Raw genomic sequence first — 21,432 nt, forward strand, 5'->3', positions numbered from 1 at the left:
AGGTCTTGCCCACATGCTCAGTGTCTAATTGCCATATTTGGGGTCGGGAAATAATTCTTCCCTGGGTCAGACTGGCAGACTCTGGGGGGTTTTCACCTTCCTCTGCAGCATGGGGCACAGGCCACTTGCATGTTTAAATTAGTGTAAATGGTGGATTTTCTGTAACTTGAAGTCTTTAAATCATGATTTGAGGATTTCAGTAACTCAGCCAGAGGTTATGGGTCTATTTCAGGAGTTGGGTGAGGTTCTGTGGCCTGCAGTGTGCAGGAGGTCAGACTAGATCAGCAGTTCTCAAACAGTGAGTTGGGACCCAAAGTGGGTCATGATCCCTTTTTAATGGGGTTGCCAAGGCTGTCTTAGACTTGCTGGGGTCTGGGGCTGAAGCCAAAGCCTGAGCCCCACTGTCTGGGGCTGAAGCCTGAGGGCTTCAACCTTGGGCCATGGGGCTGACATTACAGGCCCCCTGCCAGAGGCTGAAGCCCTTGGACTTCGGCTTCGCCCTCCCCTCCCTCGCAAGGCAGAGGGGCTTTGGTCCCCCCACCCGGAGTGGCAGGGATCAGTCAGACTAAAGCTACAGTCCCCCCTCCTGGGGTTGGGTAGTAATTTTTGTTGTCAGAAAGGGGTCGCGATGCAATGAAGTTTGAGAACCCCTGAGTTAGATGATCATGATGTTCCCTTCTGGCCTTAAAGTCTGTGAGGTGGAATGGCCTGCTGAGGCAAATGAAAACATGTTACAAGGAAAAAAAAAGTTGTGTGGGGTGGGTGCCACTCTCTGTGCTTTACTGCCTGTGGTTTTACTGTCTTTTTAGGCAGGGCAACCACTGGAGAATGTGTTAGTTCTGGAGATCCGTGACTGGCAGTGTAACTTTTCATCTGATGGCTGCTGGTCTTCTCTGGTGGTTCCTCTGACTTTGGGGATTAAAAAGGTGCATTGCCATACACCATTATGGGCTTGCTTGCTGAAGCCCTAGAAGCTACTCAAATGCTCATAGAAGAAGCAGTTAAAAAGCAAGTTCTCAGAGATGCTGTTACTATCCCTAACCTTGCAGTAGTTGGTTTTAAGCCACATAACTCGATCTCTGTACTGATATGTGGTCCAGATAATATCCCAAGCTTTTTTGAGATTTGTTTGTACACATGATCATTTCTTACACTCTTACTGAAGAAAATGTCTTGCTCGCCTTCCAGTAAAGATTGATCAGAATTCATCTGTGTTCCTGTGACTGGCTAGCAGTGCACTTGTAGGACTTCTTCCTATTGGTGGTCATAGCTAACATAGGAGACTGTTTTTTAAATGTGTTTCCAGGTGAGTGGTGAGAGTGGAAAGGCAGAGTTAAATGCCAAGCAGCTGCATATGAACTGTATTTGAACCAAGAGGGGACGCTTCCACTTCTTAGTAAGGGCTGAGAAACATAGGCCCAGGGGATTGTGGGATAGCACTGGCCAACTCTCCGGTCATGAATTTGGGGATCCAGCCTTGAGTTGCATCCATACTGCACAATGTCAGTGCTTGGACCCAAGTCCCAGCAGGACTAAGGCCTAGACTGCACCCACTTTCCCTCGTGAGGGTTTGCTAACCTGAGTCAGAAAGATTTGAGTGTAGACAATAGGGGCGTTTGGGTTCAAACCTGAATCCAGGTTTACAACACAATATAGACATATCTATACTGACTCTTAGTGAATTGTGCCACCTACTGTACAGTGTTATTTCCTATAATAGTATCTTAATTTTCCTTGGACATAAGAACAGCCATAGTGAGTCAGACCAAAGGTCCATTATAGTCAAATAGTGACCACGCTTGAACTTACGTAACTTGTCTGTCATTATGTATTCTAATACAGTTTTCATATGTATAAAAATATGTCTAGCCTTTATATTGAAACATTGCCTTGGCATACAACATTTGGCAGATCTAAAATATTTGCTCATACTGGTGTTTTTGCTGGTTTTAAAAACGGATAACGCCACTATATTTTGAGGAATAATAATGTGTCCTTGTATAACACATCTCTACTTCCAGTAACTTCTAAGTTAGTCAGGTAATAACCTACTTACAAGTATGATAGTTTCATATTAAAGGAAATAGAAGTTAAATGTGGAGTACTGAAAACAACTAGAAATAAATGATCAAGAATAAATTTACGATCTGTAGAGAGCTTGAACAAGATCTAAAATATCTAGCTAGCTTCTCTGATATCAATAGTTATTCAAAAGTGATTAGTTACTATAGAGCTGAGTGGATTTAGATGCTGAGGCAGAGGGGGAAATGCTCATACCAATGTCAGCATGTTATGCTTCTGTTTGTCTCAATGTATTTTGTTGGAAGCACAGCATGGGATGGATTGGTAGCTGTACATTTTGTACAAATGCTGGACAAGATGAGCATTTTGCACTAAGAAGAGCTAGTTAGCATTAACCAGGATTTGTGTGGAAGACCTGTAAAAGACATTATCAGTTAAATACGGGCCATGCATATATAATGTTCTGCAAATGATTATTGAAAATTGTATTCTGCTCTGTATTTCTCAAGGAAGACAACTGAACTGATGACTCCAAACGCCATTAAAAATTAAAATTTCCTTAAGTTTGACAAAAACAAGAAAGCAGAAGCCGATTTCTAAAAGCTGAAAAACAGAACTTTACAATAGCAAGGCCGAATTCCATGTAGTAATGGAGAAAACAAGAATTATGCTGCATTTTTAAGAATGAGGAGGCAGTGGGGATGCTGTGATTGCTGCTCACTATAACAAATTAGACTCACTGTTACTTGTTCTCCCTCATTCCATTGTTCATCCCCACCCTTTGGTTCATAATACGTTAAGATTGTAAATTGCATGGGGCAGGGACTGTCTTTGTTTTGTAATAGTTGTAGCACAGTGCCTAGCACACTTGGGCTCTAATACCTGCTTGGAACGCTAGATGATACAGAAGTAAAAATGATAAATAATTACCATACTGGAAGAAACTAATGGTCTATCTAGTCATTTATTTATCATGTCTCCAATAATGGGTAAAGTGGGAGGCTAGAAAAATAGGTGGGAAAACCTACAGTGTACCTGATTGCAGAGCTTTAATTTCAATCTTAATTAATTTCAGTCTGCTATGGCTGCTGGATATAGGTTTGTGTAGCAGATCTCTTGTTTCGAGGACAGAGATGAACTGCTGTTTCAGGGCTGCAATATTATGAATTGACTGATGTGGCTGTATATTATTTTTAGGTATGATCCATTTGTCACATTTATAATTGAATTTTTTCCTCCTGGAAAATATTACTTTTCTGGTTTTGTATTCCTTTTACAGAAAATCAAAGATATGAAATCTTCAGGCGCAGAGTTCTCCGAGGAAAGTCAGTCCCTCATTATGCAGCTATAGAGCCAGGTGGGGATGGTCTAATGATTGTCTCCTACAAACCCTTCAAATTTATGCAGGATGAGGAGAATCAGCTTGAAGAAAATGAAGATGGGAAAATAGCAGATAAAAAGAAAGGTAATATTTGTTCTGGTCACTTTTCCTAGACTTCTGTAACGAAACCATCCTTCATTGTAACAAAATAATGCTAGATGATTTAATGAATTTCCATATATTAGGACAATATTTTTTTTCACTGTCTTAAATTTCATTGTAAATGTTTACTTCCTGGACAAAGAGATTTAAATATTTATATTATTTTATGTATATAATTTCTCTTTGTATATGGTGTTTGCCTTTCTTAATTATAAAAGATGCCTTGTGCATAGAGAGGTGCAAAGAGTTTTGCTCTGCAGAAGACACACAAAGTTTACGCTTTCATTGCCTTTGCATGAAAAATGAGTATTACGCATGTAGAAATAGAGATTGTAATTGAGCTGTAAGTGTCTGTGGAAAGAGGACATTAATTGAATTTTAACTTCTTCATGCGCAGATCAGTGGTGTGAAGGGCAACCACTAGCTCAGCAGGAAGACAAAATCCTCCAAATGTTTTCATCATCAACATGCTGAGTGATTGTACCAGTTAGCACAGAGGACCTGATCCAGTGAAGTCTGTCAGTGTCTTCTCATTGACTTCTTTTGGGGTTTGAATCAGGCCCATGCTCTTTAGATTGGCTTTTGCTTTTCTAAACTGTTTGCCAGTTAATGCCTCCATCCTCAATAACCTCTAAATCATTTTCAAATCCTCTCTTTTAAAAAAAAAAAAAAAAAAAAAGTTCTCTCTACAGGTAGTCATATTGGTTTGCCTATTGGGTGTATCCTAATCAGGATCATTGGTGGGCTATTTTATGGAAAACACCATTTATGGATTATTTTCACATGAAAACATTTGCTGTGGTTCACTGATGTGTATTTCAAACCTTCCACAAAGCTGTAGCTAAAGGAAGCCAGAAACGTGCACAGGCTAGGTCTGTTAGAAAGGTGTGTGCGTTTCTTTGTTTTTGTAGGATCGTAGGCCTGGAAGGGACCTCGAGAGGTCATCTAGTCGAGTCCCCTGCACTCATGGCAGGACTAAGTATTATCTATCCTAAGTGTTTGTCTAACCTGTTCTTAAAAATATCCGATGATGGAGATTCCACAACCTCCCTAGGCAATTTATTCCAATGGTTAACCACCCTGACAGATGGAAGTTTTTCCTAATGTTCAACCTAAACCGCCCTTCCTGGAATTTAAGCCCATTGCTTCTTGGCCTATCCTCTGAGGTTAAGCAGAACAATTTTTCTCCCTCCTCCTTATAACAACCTTTTATGTACTTGAAAACGTTTATCAGATCCCACCCCATCCTCCCTTAGTCTTCTCTTCTCCAGACTAGACAAACTCAGTTTTTTCAATATTCCCTTGTAGGTCTTGTTTTCTAGACCTTTAATAATTTTTGTTGCTCTTCTCTGGACTTTCTCCAATTTGTCCACAGCTTCCTAAAATGTGGCGTCCAGAACTAGACACCGTACTCCAGTTGAGGCCTAATCAGCATGGAGTAGAACGGAAGAATTACTTCTCGTGTCTTGCTTACAGCGTTCCTGCTAATACATCCCAGAATGATGTTTGCTTTTTTTTTTTTTTTTTTTTTTTTTTTTGCTGCAGTGTTACACTGTTGACTCATATTTAGCTTGTGATCCACTATGATCCCCAGATCCCTTTCTGCAGTACTCCATCTTAGACCATCATTTCCCATTTCAAGGTATACCACATCTATTGCTTCCCCCCATGCACAAAGCTTGTTACCCCGTCTAAGAAATCTATCAGTTTGGTTTGACAACGATTTGTTCTTGACAAATCCATCCTGACTGAAAGGTCAGAAAATAACCACCCAAAGGTGATCTAAACGGGTGTTGGACTATATTAGCCTTTGCCGTACAATAGCTTGCCTGGACCCTCTGTGCAGATTAGAGTCCATTCCACCAGAGTTCAAGCAGCCTCTGCTGCTTCCCTAATGGACATTCCAATTTTGGAGATTTGTAAAGCAGCTACCTGGAGTTCAGTTCACATGTTCACTCAGCACTACTCCTTGGTAGAGGGTTCCAGATCTGATGCCCACTTTGGCAAAGCTGTCTTAGTCATGGGCTCACTAAACTGAGCACCCACTTGGAGGATATGAGATCTCTTCTTATGAGTCGTCATCTAAAATGGAATCCATATGGACAACTACTCCAAAAACAAACTGTTGTTTACAATACAGTAACTGGTTTTTGTGATTTGTTGTCGTAGAAATGTAGGGATATAAGGGACCTCAAGAAGTCAAGTCCAACCCCTGGTGCTGAGGCAGATCACATTAAAAAGGTCATCCCTGACAGGTGTTTGTTAAATCTCTTCTTAAAAACTACCAATATTGGGGATTCCACAACCTTCTTTGGAAGACTATTTCCGGACCTTAACTACTCCTATAGTTAGGTTTTTCCTAATACAGTATCTAAATGGACACATGTATTTCCACAACCCACCCTCCTTCCCAGCTGGATTCTGTAGTTAGGAGACTGAAGGCTAGTTACGTCTGTGCTGCCCTTTATTCCCTTGGCTCGAGTGTGCAAGAAGATATACTGGGTGCAGGCATGGCCCCAATGAACACTAGTATTTAAAAAGATTCAGACCTCACACACATGGGGCTCATGTATCGGAAGTGGAATATATGTGGACAACACATCTCAAAGAACCACTGTTACTGTGGAGTCATGAAGATAACTCAAAGGGTGCTGAATCTAGATAATGGGATTAATGCTCACTGAGACGTAGTGCCTTTGCTTATTTGAATGAATTTGTGTATTGATTTCATAAAGTTGTGACTATTTAAAAATGCCATTTGAAACATGTAAAAAAACTACAAGTGCATATTTATATTGTTCAGCTGAGTCTACACCTGCATATTTAAATATACACATGAGTGTAAGCAACTCTCCATAACTGAGACACAAGTGGACTTTGGTCAAACACCTACTGGTAGCCAGAAAACGATGTTCCTCTCTCTTTTTTAATAAGTGATCAGAATAGCTTTCATATGAAGTTTTCAGAGTAGAAAGTGAATAAACACACTTTACCAGATTTCTTTTTCCCACCCCATCAACCATATACTTTGTATTTTGTAACTGACTTTGCCTTTATATGTATGTTTCCATTTGTAGACCCTGTCTATTACTGGCAACAGACTGAAGATGATTTGACCGTAACAATTCATCTTCCCCAAGACATCACTAAAGATGACATACAAGTACAGTTTTCTCCTGATCATATCATTGTAGCATTGAAAAGTCAGCCTCCTTTGGTGGAAGGAAAACTCTGTTCATCTATTGACCATGAAAGCTGCACATGGATAATTAGAGATAATAGGTATTAATAATCTACATGTTGATTTTACTTTTCGTATTAATATATATTAAGTCAAAGTACAGTTTTATTTTTTTTAAAAAATCCTATTTGTTTCTCTCCAATCCAGTCCTTGCAACAGGCACCATATAAAATCCATTGAAGTTGATGTCAACTAGTGAAGGATCAGGCCTTTATTCAAAAAGGGCCTGCTCCTGCAAACACTTCTGTAAGTTACTCATGCATGAGTAGTTCAACATGCACAATTGTCTCATGATTTTCCAGTCATTCTTTCTCTCCGAAATGAAAATGTTTTAAAAATTTCAAATTGACACACATGTAGAACTTTATAAGCAATAAGGTGGTTTGGAAGAAGAAAGGTTTTGAAATAAAAAGCTTATTCAATCTTTCATCCCTATTCACAATATTGCCATCAGGGTCTGCAGAATTTGCACATACAAAGATCAGCTGTGGGTTCAAATTAGAAAGTTAGAGGCATAAGTACTCAGAATGCCACCCACAATTCATTCCTCCAGATGCAAATAGTGTGAGCTCCATATGCATATGCTAAAAGGGAGGCTGGAGCTACTGCCCTCGTAAAAATGAACCCCTTTAAAAATTTTTGGTTATACAGTTTCAACGAATGAAGCCTTAACTGGCTCAGCTTGTAAGCCAATTTCTTTGTTATTGTTAAAAGGTACAGTGAAACTGCCATGTATACACATTAATGTCAAGGTTTTAAGAGCACCTTAAGAATTTTTGTTGAACTAAATTACTGTGCTTTCACAGCAACTGCTATTCAGAATGGTTTGATTTGATGTATTTAGATTGGTGTAAAATGGAGAGCTACTTATGGGATGGAAAATTCTTTAACGTTTTCTTTCTGGAGCAAAGGTTTGTGACATCTTAGTGGGAAATGCTCTCTGGCAGCCTCTTGGTTTGGAAAGAGGCTGTTCAATCAGACAGCTAAAAAAAGACAAATCTGGGAGCCAAATGGTTATTCCACCTGCAGCAAACTTGGCAAAAATATTCAAACATTTTTTCAACCTTCTTAATATTCATATCTTCACAGACATTAAGGACAAAAGGGACCATTATGATTATCTAGTCTGACCTTAAATGAGGAGTTGAATGATCATTTGTTTGTACAATTGACAGTAGTGCAGCTGCTGCTCTTCTAAAATAATTGACGTTTGGTGATTGAATTTACCACCTTGTTCTGCCCTGTTGACTGACCCTTCAAGTATTTTGTGTCTCACTGTTCTTTCCTTGTTTTTAACATATGATTAAGAGCATAATATACATGGAAATTAATTTTGTTTAAATATAAAATTATACTACATTAAGTATCAGACTGCAGTGTATGTCAAGGAATTGTTGACACAAATTTTAATTTTTAACACTTTTTCAAGAAGAAAGAGAAAGCAAATCAATGGAGTGCCAAATAACTAGCGTCATTAGCTTTAGGTGTTGTTCCATGAGCAAAAGTGGGCAGCCAAGAACATCTATAGTGTTCTTCTGAAAGCCACTGAGTCAAGTGCAGCTCCTGCTGATTCAATGCCAAACATCCGTTGAGTTCAGAATCTGGTCTTCTGTGTTCACAGTCTAATATTCTGACACCAGAGCTTAATTTTTTTTCCAATAAAAGACACTTATTGTTGGGTAGATAGGTTTTTGACTGCACTGAATATGTTTGGCAGCCTGAGAAGCAGATACAGTTCTCAGCAGCCAGTTAACTGAAAAAATTGTTTCCGATCTGAATGTGTTTTTGTATCGAGGCATGGATTCTGTTCCAACTGGGTATAAAATTATTTCCCTTATTGTTCAAAACATGGTCCTTTTCCTTCCAAGAGCAATTTTGAAAATGAAGAGTTCTCATAGACTCATAGACATGAAGGTCAGAAGGGACCATTAGGATCGTCTAGTGTGACCTCCTGCACAATGCAGGCCACAGAATCTCACCCACCCACTCCTGCAATAAACCTCTCACCTATGTCTGAGCTACTGAAGTCCTCAAATCGAGGTTTAAAGACTTCAAGGTGCAGAGAATCCTCCAGCAAGTGACCCATGTCCCATGCTGCAGAGGAAGGCGAAAAACCCACAGGGCCTCTGACAATCTGCCTGGAGGAAAATTCCTTCCTGACCCCAAATATGGTGATCAGCTGAACCCTGAGCATATGGGCAAGATTCACCAGCCAGACACCCAGGAAAGAATTCTCTGTAGTAACTTCTATCCCACCCCATCTAACATCCCATCACAGGCCATTGGGCATACTTACCGCTAATAGTCAAAGATCAACTAATTGCCAAAATTAGGCTATCCCGTCATATCATCCTCTCCATAAACTTATCAAGCTTAGTCTTGAAGCCAGATATGTCTTTTGCCCCCACTGCTCCCCTTGGAAGGCTGTTCCAGAACTTCACTCCTCTGATGATTAGAAACCTTCATCTAATTTCAAGTCTAAACTTCTGTCTCCTTTCATAAGACAGCTTTTCCATTCCTCGGATCATCCTAGTAGCCCTTCTCTGTACCTGTTCCAGTTTGACTTCATGCTTCTTAAACATGGGAGACCAGAACTGCACACACTATTCCAGATGAGGTCTCACCAGTGCCTTGTATAATGGTATTAACTCCTCCTTATCTCTACTGGAAATACCTCGCCTGATGCATCCCAAGACTGCATTAGCTTTTTTTACGCCATATCACATTGGTGGCTCATAGTCATCCTGTGGTCTACCAATACTCCGTTACTTCCAATTGATACATCCCCAGCTTATAACTAACATTCTTGTTATTAATCCCTAAATGCATGACCTTGCACTTTTCACTATTAAATTTCATCCCATTACTATTTCTCCAGTTTACAAGGTCATCCAGATCTTCCTGTAGGATATCCCGGTCCTTCTCTGAATTGGCAATACCTCCCAGCTTTGTATCATCTGCAAACTTTATTAGCACATTCCCACTTTTTGTGCCAAGGTCAGTAATAAAAAGATTGGTCCCAAAACCGATCCCTGAGAAACTCCACTGGTAACCTCCCTCCAGCCTGACAGTTCACCTTCCAATATGACCCACTGTAGTCTCCCCTTTAACCAATTCCTTATCCATCTTTCAATTTTCATACTGAGCTCCTTCTTTTCCAATTTAACTAATAATTCCCCATGTGGCACCGTATCAAATGCCTGACTGAAATCTAGATAAATTAGATCCACTGCATTTCCTTTGTCTTCAAAAATCTGTTACTTTCTCAAAGAAGGAGATCAGGTTGGTTTGGCATGATCTACCTTTTGTAAAACCATGTTGTATTTTGTCCCATTTACCACTGACCTCAATCTCCTTAACTACTTTTTCCTTCAAAATTTTTTCCAAGACCTTACATACTACAAATGTCAGACTAACAGGCCTGTAGTTACCCTGATCACCTTTTTTTCCTTTCTTAAAAATAGGAACTATGTTAGCAATTCTCCAATCATACGGTACAACCCCTGAGTTTACAGATTCATTAAAAATTCTTGCTAATGGGCTTGCAATTTCATGTGTCAATTCCTTTAATATTCTTGGATGAAGATTATCTGGGCCCTCCGATTTAGTCCCATTAAGCTTTTCGAGTTTCGCTTCTGCCTCAGATATGGTAATATCTACCTCCATAGCCTCATTCCCATTTGTCATGCTACCATTATCCCTAAGATCCTCATTAAAGACTGAGGCAAAGTATTTGTTTAGATATTGGGCCATACTCAGATTATCCTTAACCTCTACTCCATCCTCAGTGTTTAGCGGTCCCACTTCTTCTTTCTGAGTTTTCTTCTTCTTTATATGGCTATAGAACCTTTTACTATTGGTTTTAATTCCCTTTGCAAGGTCCAATTCTACATGGTTTTGGCCTTTCTCACTTTATCCCAACATGTTCTGACCTCAATAAGGTAGCTTTCCTTGCTCATCCCTTCCATCTTCCACTCCCTGTATGCTTTCTGCTTTTTCTTAATCATCTCTCTGAGATGCTTGCTCATCCAGCTTGGTCTACAACTCCTGCCTATCAATTTTTTCCCCTTTCTTGGGATGCAGGCTTCCCATAGCTTCTGCAGCTTTGACTTGAAGTAATCCCAGGTCTCCTCTGCCTTTAGATCCATAAGTTCTTCAGTCCAATCCACTTCCCTAACTAATTTCCTAAATTTTTTGGAAGTCAGTCCTTTTGAAATCAAAAACCCTAGTCGCAGGTTTATTTTTGTTCATCCTTTCATGCAGTTTGAACTGAGTTAGCTCATGATCACTTGAACCAAGGTTGTCCCCTGCAACCATTTCTTCTATGAGATCCTCACTACTCACCAAAACCAAATCTAAAATGGCATCCCCTCTAGTCGGTTCAGCAACTACTTGATGAAGGAATCCATCGGTTATCACATCCAGGAAAATCTGAGCCCTATTATTATTACTAGCACTCGTCCTCCAATCTATATCTGGGAAGTTAGTCTCCCATGATCACGCAGTTTCTATTATTATTTACTTGATTAAAAACATTAAAGAGGGCTCAATTCATATCCAAATTAGATCCCAGCGGTCTATAACACACCCCAAGCACTATCCCAGAGGAGGCTCTAGTAGTTTTCTTCCCCAGTGTGATTTTTGCCCAGATGGACTCTGTCTTATCCATTCCATCGCTTCCTATTCCTTTACAGTCTACCTCATCATTGATATACAATGCTACTCCCCCACCTTTACCTTTATTTCGGTCTTTCCTAAATAGCACATACCCTTCAATACCTGTAGTCCAGTCATGACTACTATTCCACCATGTTTCTGTTATCGCTATAATATCTGGTTTCACTTCCTGCACCAGTAACTCTCGTTCCTCCATTTTGTTACCTAGGCTCCTCGCATTAGTGTACAAACATCTTAATTTTTGCTGTTTGGCCTTGCTCATGTTCTTTACCTGATTAGGCACAGACATTCTACCACCAGTATCACCTATTAGACTGGTATCTACACTACCCTTCCTCCTTCTGTCCATTCTCCTACCCACGCATGTATCCTTTCTTACTTCGTTTTCTTACCTCTCAATGTTAAAATCCTGCATGGAGATTACCTGGATATCTCCCCCAAATTCCTAGTTTAAAGCTCTCTTAATCAGTTGTGCCAGCCTCCATCCTAGAAGTTTATTTCCCTCCCTACGCAGGTGAAGTCCATCCTGAGAGAACTGTCCTCTGTCCTTGAATGCCTCCCAGTGTCCATACATTGCAAAGCCCTCCTTATAGCACCACTGCCTGATCCATCTGTTGATAGTCATAATCTTGTCACACTTTTGTTGCCTTTCTCTAGGAACAGGCAGAATCCCACTGAAGATCACCTGAGCCTCGATTTCTGTAAGCGTCTTCCCCAGCCTGGCATAGTCTCCCTTGATACATTCCAGCGAGAATCTAGACATATCATTTGTTCCCACATGAAGGACAATCAGTGGATTCTTTCCCGCTCCCTTTAGGATCCTCTTCAACCTCAGGTCCACATCCTGTATCTTAGCACCCGGCAGACAGCACACCCTTCTGTTCTCTGGATCAGCTCTGGTTACAGGCCTGTCCATCCTTCTGAGTAAGGAGTCCCCAGTCACGTAGACCTGCTTTTTCCTGATGATGGTGTGATTCTCTAATCTATCTCCTGTTCCCTCTGGCTGCAAGTTCTTTCCATTCCTATTCTCCCTTCTAATCCTCTTCAACCCATCCTGTATCCTCCTGGGGCTCATATTTGGTGTTGTCTCCATTGACTCTTCCCCTTTTCCTGTAGGACAAGCTGCTCTTCTCTTCTTCCTTGCCCTTCCACCTTCAGTGACCTTCTGCTGTGCCCCTTCTTCATTTTCCAACTCTGCATACCTGTTCTTGAGCTCTATTTCTCCTTCACTAGCCCATCTTTTCCTCTGCCTGGTTCTTTTAGTCACCTGCTTCCACTGTCCATTTTCTTCACCCAGCAGTCTCCCCTCAGACTTCTTCGGTCCTGCTTCCATCTGCAAGTCTGAGCTTTTTCCTTCAGCCACCTCGTGTCTTTGCTCCATAATCTGCTCGAGCCCCCTTCTAAAGTCAACCGGAGTTCCCACCTGCATCTCCAGTCCTCGGATCTTTTCTTCCATCAGCTCTATCAGGCGGCACTTCATGCAGATGAAACTCTCTTTTCAGGTACCCCTTCCAGGATCATGTACATGCAGCAGCTTCCACATCCAGTCATCTTCATTGTGTCTTCCACTGCTTGGGTCTCTACCACTGCTGCCTCTGTATCTGTCATAGCCTTCTCATCTAAGTCCTATTAGTTCGGGAAGCCCAAACCAAACCAAACCACCACCACCCACAGCAAAACAAACCCCCAACGAGCACCAAAACACTGCCAGAACACCCCACGCTCCCTTCACTAGCCTGTCTACTCCTCTGCCTGCCTCTCTTAGTCTTCCCCCCCAAACTCCCCTTGCAAACTCCCACTCAAACTCCCCTGTTTACAGCTCTGTTTGCTAGCTCCTGTGCCGCTGCAGCTGTCGAGTAGGTACAGCCATGTATTCCACTTAGGTGTGTGCACAAACCCAGTGCACTGGAGCCTAAGAATTTTGCCTAGCAGTACCAATAGATGGCCAGCACTCATACCTGGCGGCTACATCCCCTCCCTTGGTTATGTGAGAGGCCCCCCAACCCTCCATTCCTTCTTACTGCCTGTGGTTGGCGTGGGACCTCTTTGTGTTTTCTAACCTCACAACCTCTCTACTTCTTAGTGACTTTTCTAGTTCTACACAGCTAATTAGTACTAGGGTTGTCAAACAAATTAAAAAAATTAATTGCAGTTAATCATGAGATTTAAAAAAAAATAATCACAATTAATTGAAATTTTAGTTGCACTGTTAATAATAGAATACCAATTTATATTATAAATGTTTTTGGATGTTCTTCTACATTTTCAAGTCTATTGATTTCCATTATAACACAGAATACAAAGTGTACACTGCTCACTTTATATTATTTTTATTACAAATATTTGCACTGTAAAAAAGATAAAAGAAATAGTATTTTTCAGTTAATCTCATACAAGTACTGTAATGCAATCTCTTTATCGTGAAAGTGTAACTTAGAAATGTAGAATTATTTTTTTGCTTAACTGCACTCAAAAACAAAACAATGTAAAACTTTAGAGCCTACAAGTCCACTCAGTCCTACTTCTTGTTCAGCCAATCGCTGATACAAACAAGTTTGTTTACATTTATGGGAGATAATCCTGCCTGCTTCTTATTTACAATGTCACCTGAAAGTAAGAACAGGTGCTTGCATGCACTGTTGTAGCTGGCATTGCAAGGTATTTACGTGCCAGATATGCTGAACATTATTATGCCCCTTCATGCTTCGTCTTGTAGGCTTTAAAGTAATAATAATAATTCTACATTTGTAAGTTGCACTTTCATGATAAAGAGATTGCACTACAGTACTTGTGTGAGGTGAATTGAAAAATACTATTTCTTTCATTTTTTACAGTGCAAATATTTGTAATAAAAATAATATAAAGTGAGCACTGTACACTGTGTTCTGTGTTGTCATTGACATCTACGTATTAGAAAATGTAGAAAAAAATCCAAAAATATTTATTATAAATTTAAAATGGTATTTTATTAACAGTGCAATTAAAACTGCGATAAATAATGACTTTTTAAAATCTAGTTAGTTTTGAATTCATCTTTTGCATTAATTGCGATTAACAGCCCTAATTAGTACCTTAGTGTAGTGTTAGTTAGATTTAGTATTCCTTAGATTTAGTTGAAGTATTTCCCTGGTTATGCCCTCACCAATGTTAAAACATGTCCTTCGGTGGAGGAGTAATCCCCACACATGTGCTTGCTGTGCTTAGGTGAAGCCCATGGCAAGGAATGGTGTTTGATTTGCAAATCATTAACAAAGTGAACTCCGATGACGATGGATCTTTGTCTAAAGCAGCACCTACTCGAACAGGCCTTGCAGTCTGCTTCGCTCTGAGTCCCATGTTGGATCAGAGGTCACCTTTGGGTTTTGAGGGAGCATCTGTGTCACATCCTGGAGCTTGTGTTTCTCCGAAGGGACTGAGGAGTTGCTTCCCATCAAGTGCACCGAGGAAAAGGTTGCATAAGACCAATAGTGGCCATTCCTTGTCGCGTGGAGACTCGTCTGCCTCCTCCCAAAGGAGTGTGGACCAGCACAGTGTGAATGCCAATGCATGGGATGGGGCAGGTCCCATCTATTGCTCCACAGTGCGATGCAGGGAGGAAAGAGACCCTTTACCTTTGACTCTGGTTCCAGCCCCAGGGCGTCTCAATCCTATACTGACGAGAGCAGTGCCAGTACTGGCTGGTTTTGTGCCAGCGGCATATCAGGAGGCAATGGACCTTTTCTCTCTTTCTGTCCTGACCTTTCCATTGGTCCAGGACCTTCCCAGAGCTACATCCTCTAGGTCAGGGGTTCTCAAACTGGGGGTCGCAAGGTTATTACAGCTGGGGTCGCGAGCTGTCAGCCTTCACCCCGAACTCTGCTTTGCCTCCAGCATTTATAATGGTGTTAAATATATAAAAAAGTGTTTTTAATTTATAAGTGGAGGTTGCACTCAGAGGCTTGCTGTGTGAAAGGGGTCACCAGTACAAAAGTCTGAGAAACACTGCTCTAGGTCATCTTTGCAGCTTGGGGCATTCTGATGTTTGAGCTATTTGCCATGAGACACAGCAGGAAATATCATATGATCTCAAGGGGGCCTCATCCCTGGCTCCCTGTCCGACGCCTTCCATCTCAGCTGGCAGTTGGCTCTCCTTTGGTTCTCCAATGTTCTTGCACTGTCAGTTCAGCCTCTCCCTTCCTCGCAATTCTGACCTACTCACACAAAACTTACACCCCGTGCTTAGCTCCCTGCATCTCACGGCATTGCTGCTTCATGACTAAATGAGGAGGAAGAATGGTGGTCAGCAGCTGTTCAACAGGTCCTACTCAACAGTAGAAAGCCCTCTACCAGAATGGCTTATTCAGCTAAATGGAAGCTGTTTTTGGTGTGATTGGCCTGTGCATTTCAGCCAATGGTGACTTCTATTCAGGACATCTTGGAGAATACTTGCTGTACCTTCAGTCCTTCGGATTTGCACTTAGCTCATTGAGAGTGCATCTGGCAGTGAAAGTGGAGTTTCATCCCCCATTCAGGGAATATCAATCTTCTCCAATACCATGATAGCAAGATTCTTAAAAGCTGTTCTTCATCTTCATTGTCCAGTCTGAGAGCTGGTTCCTCTGTGGGACCGTAACTTGTTCCTAACAGCTGTAATGTGACCTCCGTTCAAGCCCCTGCATCTTGTTTGTCCCTTTCCGCTTTTGTGTCAGAAGACTGTGTTCATGATAGCGATAACATCCACAAAAAGTGAGTGCGAGTTGCAGGCTCTACTGCTTGAGCCTCCTTTAGGACCAAGTGACTTTACGATCACACACATGATTTTTGTGTAGGGTGATATCTCAGTTTTATTTGAAGAAGGCAGTATATTTACCTGTGTTCTTTCCTAAGCCACATTCATCTCTGGAGGAGCAGTGTCTCTATGTGTTAGATGTCAGGCAATGTCCGGCATTTGATTTGGACAGGGCTAAATCGTTCCATGCTTCACCTTGCCTTTTTGTGTCATATGCGGATTGTACGAAGGGGCAAGTGGTCTCTTCACAGATTATCTCTAAATGGTCTCCTTGGGAGCCTAAACAGTTCATCGAATGATAGAAGATTAGTATTGGAAGAGACGTTAGGAGGTCAGCTAGTCCAACCCCCTGCTCAAAGCAGGACCAACCCCAATTAAATCATCCCAACCAGGGCTTTGTCAAGCCAGGCCTTAAAAACCTCTAAAGATGGAGATTCCACCACCTCCCTAGGTAACCCATACCAGTGCTTCACCACCCTCCTAGTGAAATAGTTTTTCCTAATATCCAACCTAGACTCCCCCACTACAGCTTGAGACTATTGCTCCTTCTTCTGTCATCTGCCACCACTGAGAACAGCCTAGCTCCATCCTCTTTGGAACCCCCCTTCAGGTAATTGAAGGCTGCTATCAAATCCCCTCCTCTCTTCTCCTCTGCAGACTAAACAAACTCAGTTCCCTCGGCCTCTCTTCATAAGTCATGTGCCCCAGCCCCCTAATTAATTTCGTTGCCCTCCTCTGGACTCTCTCCAATTTGTCCACACCCTTTCTGTAGTGGGGGCCCCAAAACTGGACACAGTAGTCCAGATGTGGCTTCACCAATGCCAAATAGAGAGGAATAATCCCTTCCCTCGATCTGCTGGCAGTGCTCCTACTAATGGAGCCCAATATGTCATTAGCCTTCTTGGCAACAAGGGCACACTGACTCATATCCAGCTTCTCATCCACTGTAATCCCCCAGGTCCTTTTCTGCATAATTGCTGCTAAGCCAGTCGGTCCCCACCTGTAGCAGTGCATGGGATTCTTTCGTCCTAAGTGCAGGACTCTGCTCTTGTCCTTGTCCTTGAACCACCTCAGATTTCTTTTGGCCCAATTGTCCAATTGGTTTAGGTCACTCTGGACCCTATCCCTACCCTCCAGCGTTTTTACCTCTCCCCCCAGCTTAGTGTCATCCGCAAACTTGCTGAGGGTGAAACCCATCCCATCATCCAGATCATTAATGAAGATGCTGAACAAAACCAGCCCCAGGACTGATCCTTGGATCCACTTGATACCAGCTGCCAAGCTATTGATCACTACCCGTTGAGCCCAACGATCTAGCCAGCTTTCTATCCACCTTATAGTCCATTCGTCAATCCATACTTCTTCTTTAACTTGCTGGCAAGAATACTGTGGGAGACCTTATCAAAAGCTTTGCTAAAGTTGAGGCTAACTAGTGTGTATTTGGGTCTTTGTCTTTTTCTTTTCTTTTTTTCTTTTTTGAAAAAACGCCCTCATCAAAAACCAAGCCCAACATCTAAAACCTCCTCACGCTTCCAGAACTTTGGGCAAGTTCAGATATGGATTTGAACTTTGTGACTTTTGGGCCTTTTACTCACAAGAACACGCAACTTTATTTGAATATTTTAAGTTTTTTTCATCATGTTAGGATTCAAAATTTTATTAATGAGGCAGGTATTGTAAAACACTATCTTACAGTGAACTGGAATTGTCCAGTTTATCTCATTGGAAAACTTTTTAGAAACTGGTATTCTCAGAATATCTGTGACTTCTAGCAAACCAATCTTTTTTCATGAGCCAAGTACAGCAGATACAATATCTTAGCTCAGGGTAGTTTTTATTGCCACTTTCACTGTGTGAGAGCTATTGTGGTTACATGTTCAGGGTGGCAGCTGGTCCCTAATGGAAATTGCGTAAGAGTTTAATAGGAATGAACTTAGACCAATGTTTTTAATTATGTTTGTCATAGTATTGAATTTCTATTTTAATACAGAGGCAGAGTTAGTAGTAGTGAATTACAGAGTGAAAAATAAACAATTAGGTATCAACAGCATCCTGTTTTGAGAAAAATAATATATGGTTTATTGGTTTGCACCTCCATTGTGAAGTGTAAATGTTGAGCAATTACCTATTTAGAAAAACAAAACAAGACACCTTCTACATACACATTTGCCCAACATCCTGAAATTCTCTTAAGGGTTATTCTTGGCTTCCTAGATCAAACTGAGAAGTTAAACAATTGGTGTTATAAATTAGATGTAGGGCTGTCAAACGATTTAAAAAAAAAAATCCTGATTAATCAGAGTTTTAATCGCACTGTTACACAATAATAGAATACTATTTATTTAAATATTTTGGATGTTTTTCTACATTTTCAAATATATTTATTTCAGATACAACACAGAATACAAAGTGTACAGTGCTCGCTTTATTTTTTTATTACCAATATTTGCACTGTAAAAAGATAAAAAATAGTATTCTTCAGTTCAATTCTTCAATGGGATAAGCAGGTGTAGCTTATAATGGGAATTTATATCACCAATTATGTTCTCTGAATCTGTGCCAATTACATTCTCTGAATCCATGAAATTTTTTTTATAAATGGCATATTCTTGTCATCAGTAATATACTACAGTCTGAAGTCTCTCTGAAGTAGAGACCTTAGTGTTAATCCAAAATCCATATTAAAAATCATGATTTAATGGAAAAGGATTATTTGTCTTGTTTTGAAAATTAGCTTATCCATTACACTTTTTTTAATGAATTTTTGGCATTCTGTACAACAGGTAGATGCATTACAGAACTGCAATATTTATTATTTGAATGGAAGCTTCACTGGAAACAGATTTCTCCTCTTTTTCTCTTCACACTTGTTAAAAATTGTAAAATCAAAATTAAAGTATAATTACTAGAGAGATTTGAATCCAGTCTAGTGGACTTTAAGATTACTATAATATATATCGAAGATGGAGCCCTGAGCTTGTTTTATGACTCATAGAAATGGGGTAAAGTGCTCTTAGGTTCCTCCAGTTCATCAAAGTACTTAACTATGTGAATTGTGTTAATTCTCTGGGTTGTGCGGGGCAAGAGTGAAAATTACTTTGGGCTGACCCCTTTGACTGGGACAAGAAACTGCCTCTACCACTGTTCCATATGAAAGGTTGCTTTCATGAGTGGCATTTGAGAGTTGGTGAAAGAGGAGCGTAAAATAATGAGCCTCACGGCCTGTAGGGTGATCCAGTTGTGGGAGAAGGGGGAGAAAATTGGTACACAATGATAAAACAAAGGGTTGATCACAGTGATTTTATACGATTGTTTAAACTGTAAGAATAATCTTTTATTTGGTGATAGAATTGGGCCAGTAATATAGCACAGCTGAAGTGTCTGCAGATATTGAACCAGAAAATATGTCAATTTAGAAGTAAAAATACCTATGTGGTGAATATATGTTCAAAAAGAGATTCATTCCCCTAAAATAACCTACTCTGTGAGAGTCCTGCAGTGGCAGGGACCTAATGGCTATTTCACTGAAAGAGAGAGAATAGAAGAGAATGATACCAAACAAGACACTGAAGGAGAGGTTGGAGGAGAGCACAATGAGAGGACTAAGGCAATGGAGTGCAGGGCTTTAAGGAGGAGAATGTCTCTTAAATAAGCACTAGGAAAATTTTATGTAATATTTGATACATTAAACTTCTGTAGCACTTCCTCAGACACCAAATACCCCTGTGAGACAAGTATGTATAATTGTCCTCATTTTGTAAATAGGGGAAAGGAGGAACATAAAGGCTGAGCAGTTTGCCATGCAGCAAGACTTTGACAGAGCTATGAATAAAACCCAGATTTCCTCATTTTGGGTTTTAATTATGTTTTTAGCTGTAAGACCAGTATGGCAAGGCTGTACCTAGAATGAGTTATATAGTTGTGCTGCAAGTCTTGTTGTTCAGGTGTGGTTCACAATGGAGTTAATCTTGTATGTTGTCTTTGATATACAGCATAAGAATAGTTGTCCTCAACGAAGCATCTCAGTATACAATAACCAACATGCCAAAACATTAGCCACTCTTGCTTTCTTCTAGGGTAAAGTAACTGGCCACTAACTACTGGCATAAACTGGTTGTCTTAGAAATTAATTTTTAATTGACCACCTTTGTGTGATTTTATCATGTGGTGAAATTAAGAAGAATTTTTTTTCTGTACAATAAAGGTATTTCATTTCAACTAGATAAGATGTAGTCTTCTATGAGAAAGTACAGTAATTACTTCCATGATTAAGCCAAGCACCAGTGTAGCAAAACATACTTAAGATTATAGGTGTAATTGTTACCTCTTTATTGTGTGGAACAAATATATTGTACATTTACCAGATTCAAAGTTCTAGAGCTTTTTCTGCTAAGAAAAGAAAAACATAACTGCAATGTCATTTATCTGTTAATATCAAAAGTCCATCCTTTATAACTAGAAAAAGTGGAAGATGCATTGGATATATATTTAGTTTTCAAGACCATGCTAAAATATGTAGTTATCTAAGACATTTAAAATGATGTCTTCTGTGTTACCAACAGCTCAGCCCCTTCATAAAGATGCTCTTCAAAGTTAAGAACATGACAGCGGCCGTACTGGGTCAGACCAAAGGTCCATCTAGCCCAGTATCCTGTCTTCTGACAATGGCCAATGCCAGGTGCCCCACAGGGAATGAACAGAACAGGTAATCATCAAGTGATCCATCCTCTGTTGCCCATTCGCAGCTTCTCTCAGACAGAGGCTAGGGGCACCATCCCTGCCCATCCTGGCTAATAGCCATTGATGGACCTATCCTCCATGAACTTACCTAGTTCTTTTTTGAACCCTGTTATAGTCTTGGCCTTCACAACATCCTCTGGCAAGAAGTTCCACAGGTTGACTGTGTGTTGTGTGGAAAAAATACTTCCTTTTGTTTGTTTTAAACCCGCTGTCTGTTAATTACATTAAGGTGGCTTCACTTCTGCAGCACTGAAGGTTGTGAAGAACATGATGGTGAATGAGATGTAATTGAATGACGGGCATGAATCCTTTTTCTTGCCCCATAGCATGTGATCCCTTTACTCTTTGGTAAACAGATTTGTCAATGAAAATTGCCTAAAGCCGATAAAACAATATTAGTGCGGAAAACCTTTAGTTATTGGCTGTAAACAATATAAAACACAGAGGTAAAATCATTATTAAATGTTAATAGAAATGTACATTTAAAAATCTGTCATGTAC

The 21,432-nt window shown here is 40.5% G+C and overlaps 1 protein-coding gene across 1 annotated transcript in view; it reads left to right on the plus strand.

The window, feature by feature from the left end:
• NUDCD1 (NudC domain containing 1) overlaps positions 1–21,432 on the plus strand; it is a 142,347-nt gene that overhangs the window by 74,499 nt on the left and 46,416 nt on the right. Inside the window, exons 5-6 of the mRNA XM_074943934.1 lie at positions 3,302–3,487; positions 6,583–6,787. Coding sequence (XP_074800035.1) covers positions 3,302–3,487; positions 6,583–6,787 — 391 coding nt within the window. The remainder of the gene's footprint in view (positions 1–3,301; positions 3,488–6,582; positions 6,788–21,432) is intronic.

Source organism: Natator depressus, chromosome 2, assembly GCF_965152275.1.
Source record: "Natator depressus isolate rNatDep1 chromosome 2, rNatDep2.hap1, whole genome shotgun sequence".
NCBI lineage: Eukaryota > Metazoa > Chordata > Testudines > Cheloniidae > Natator > Natator depressus.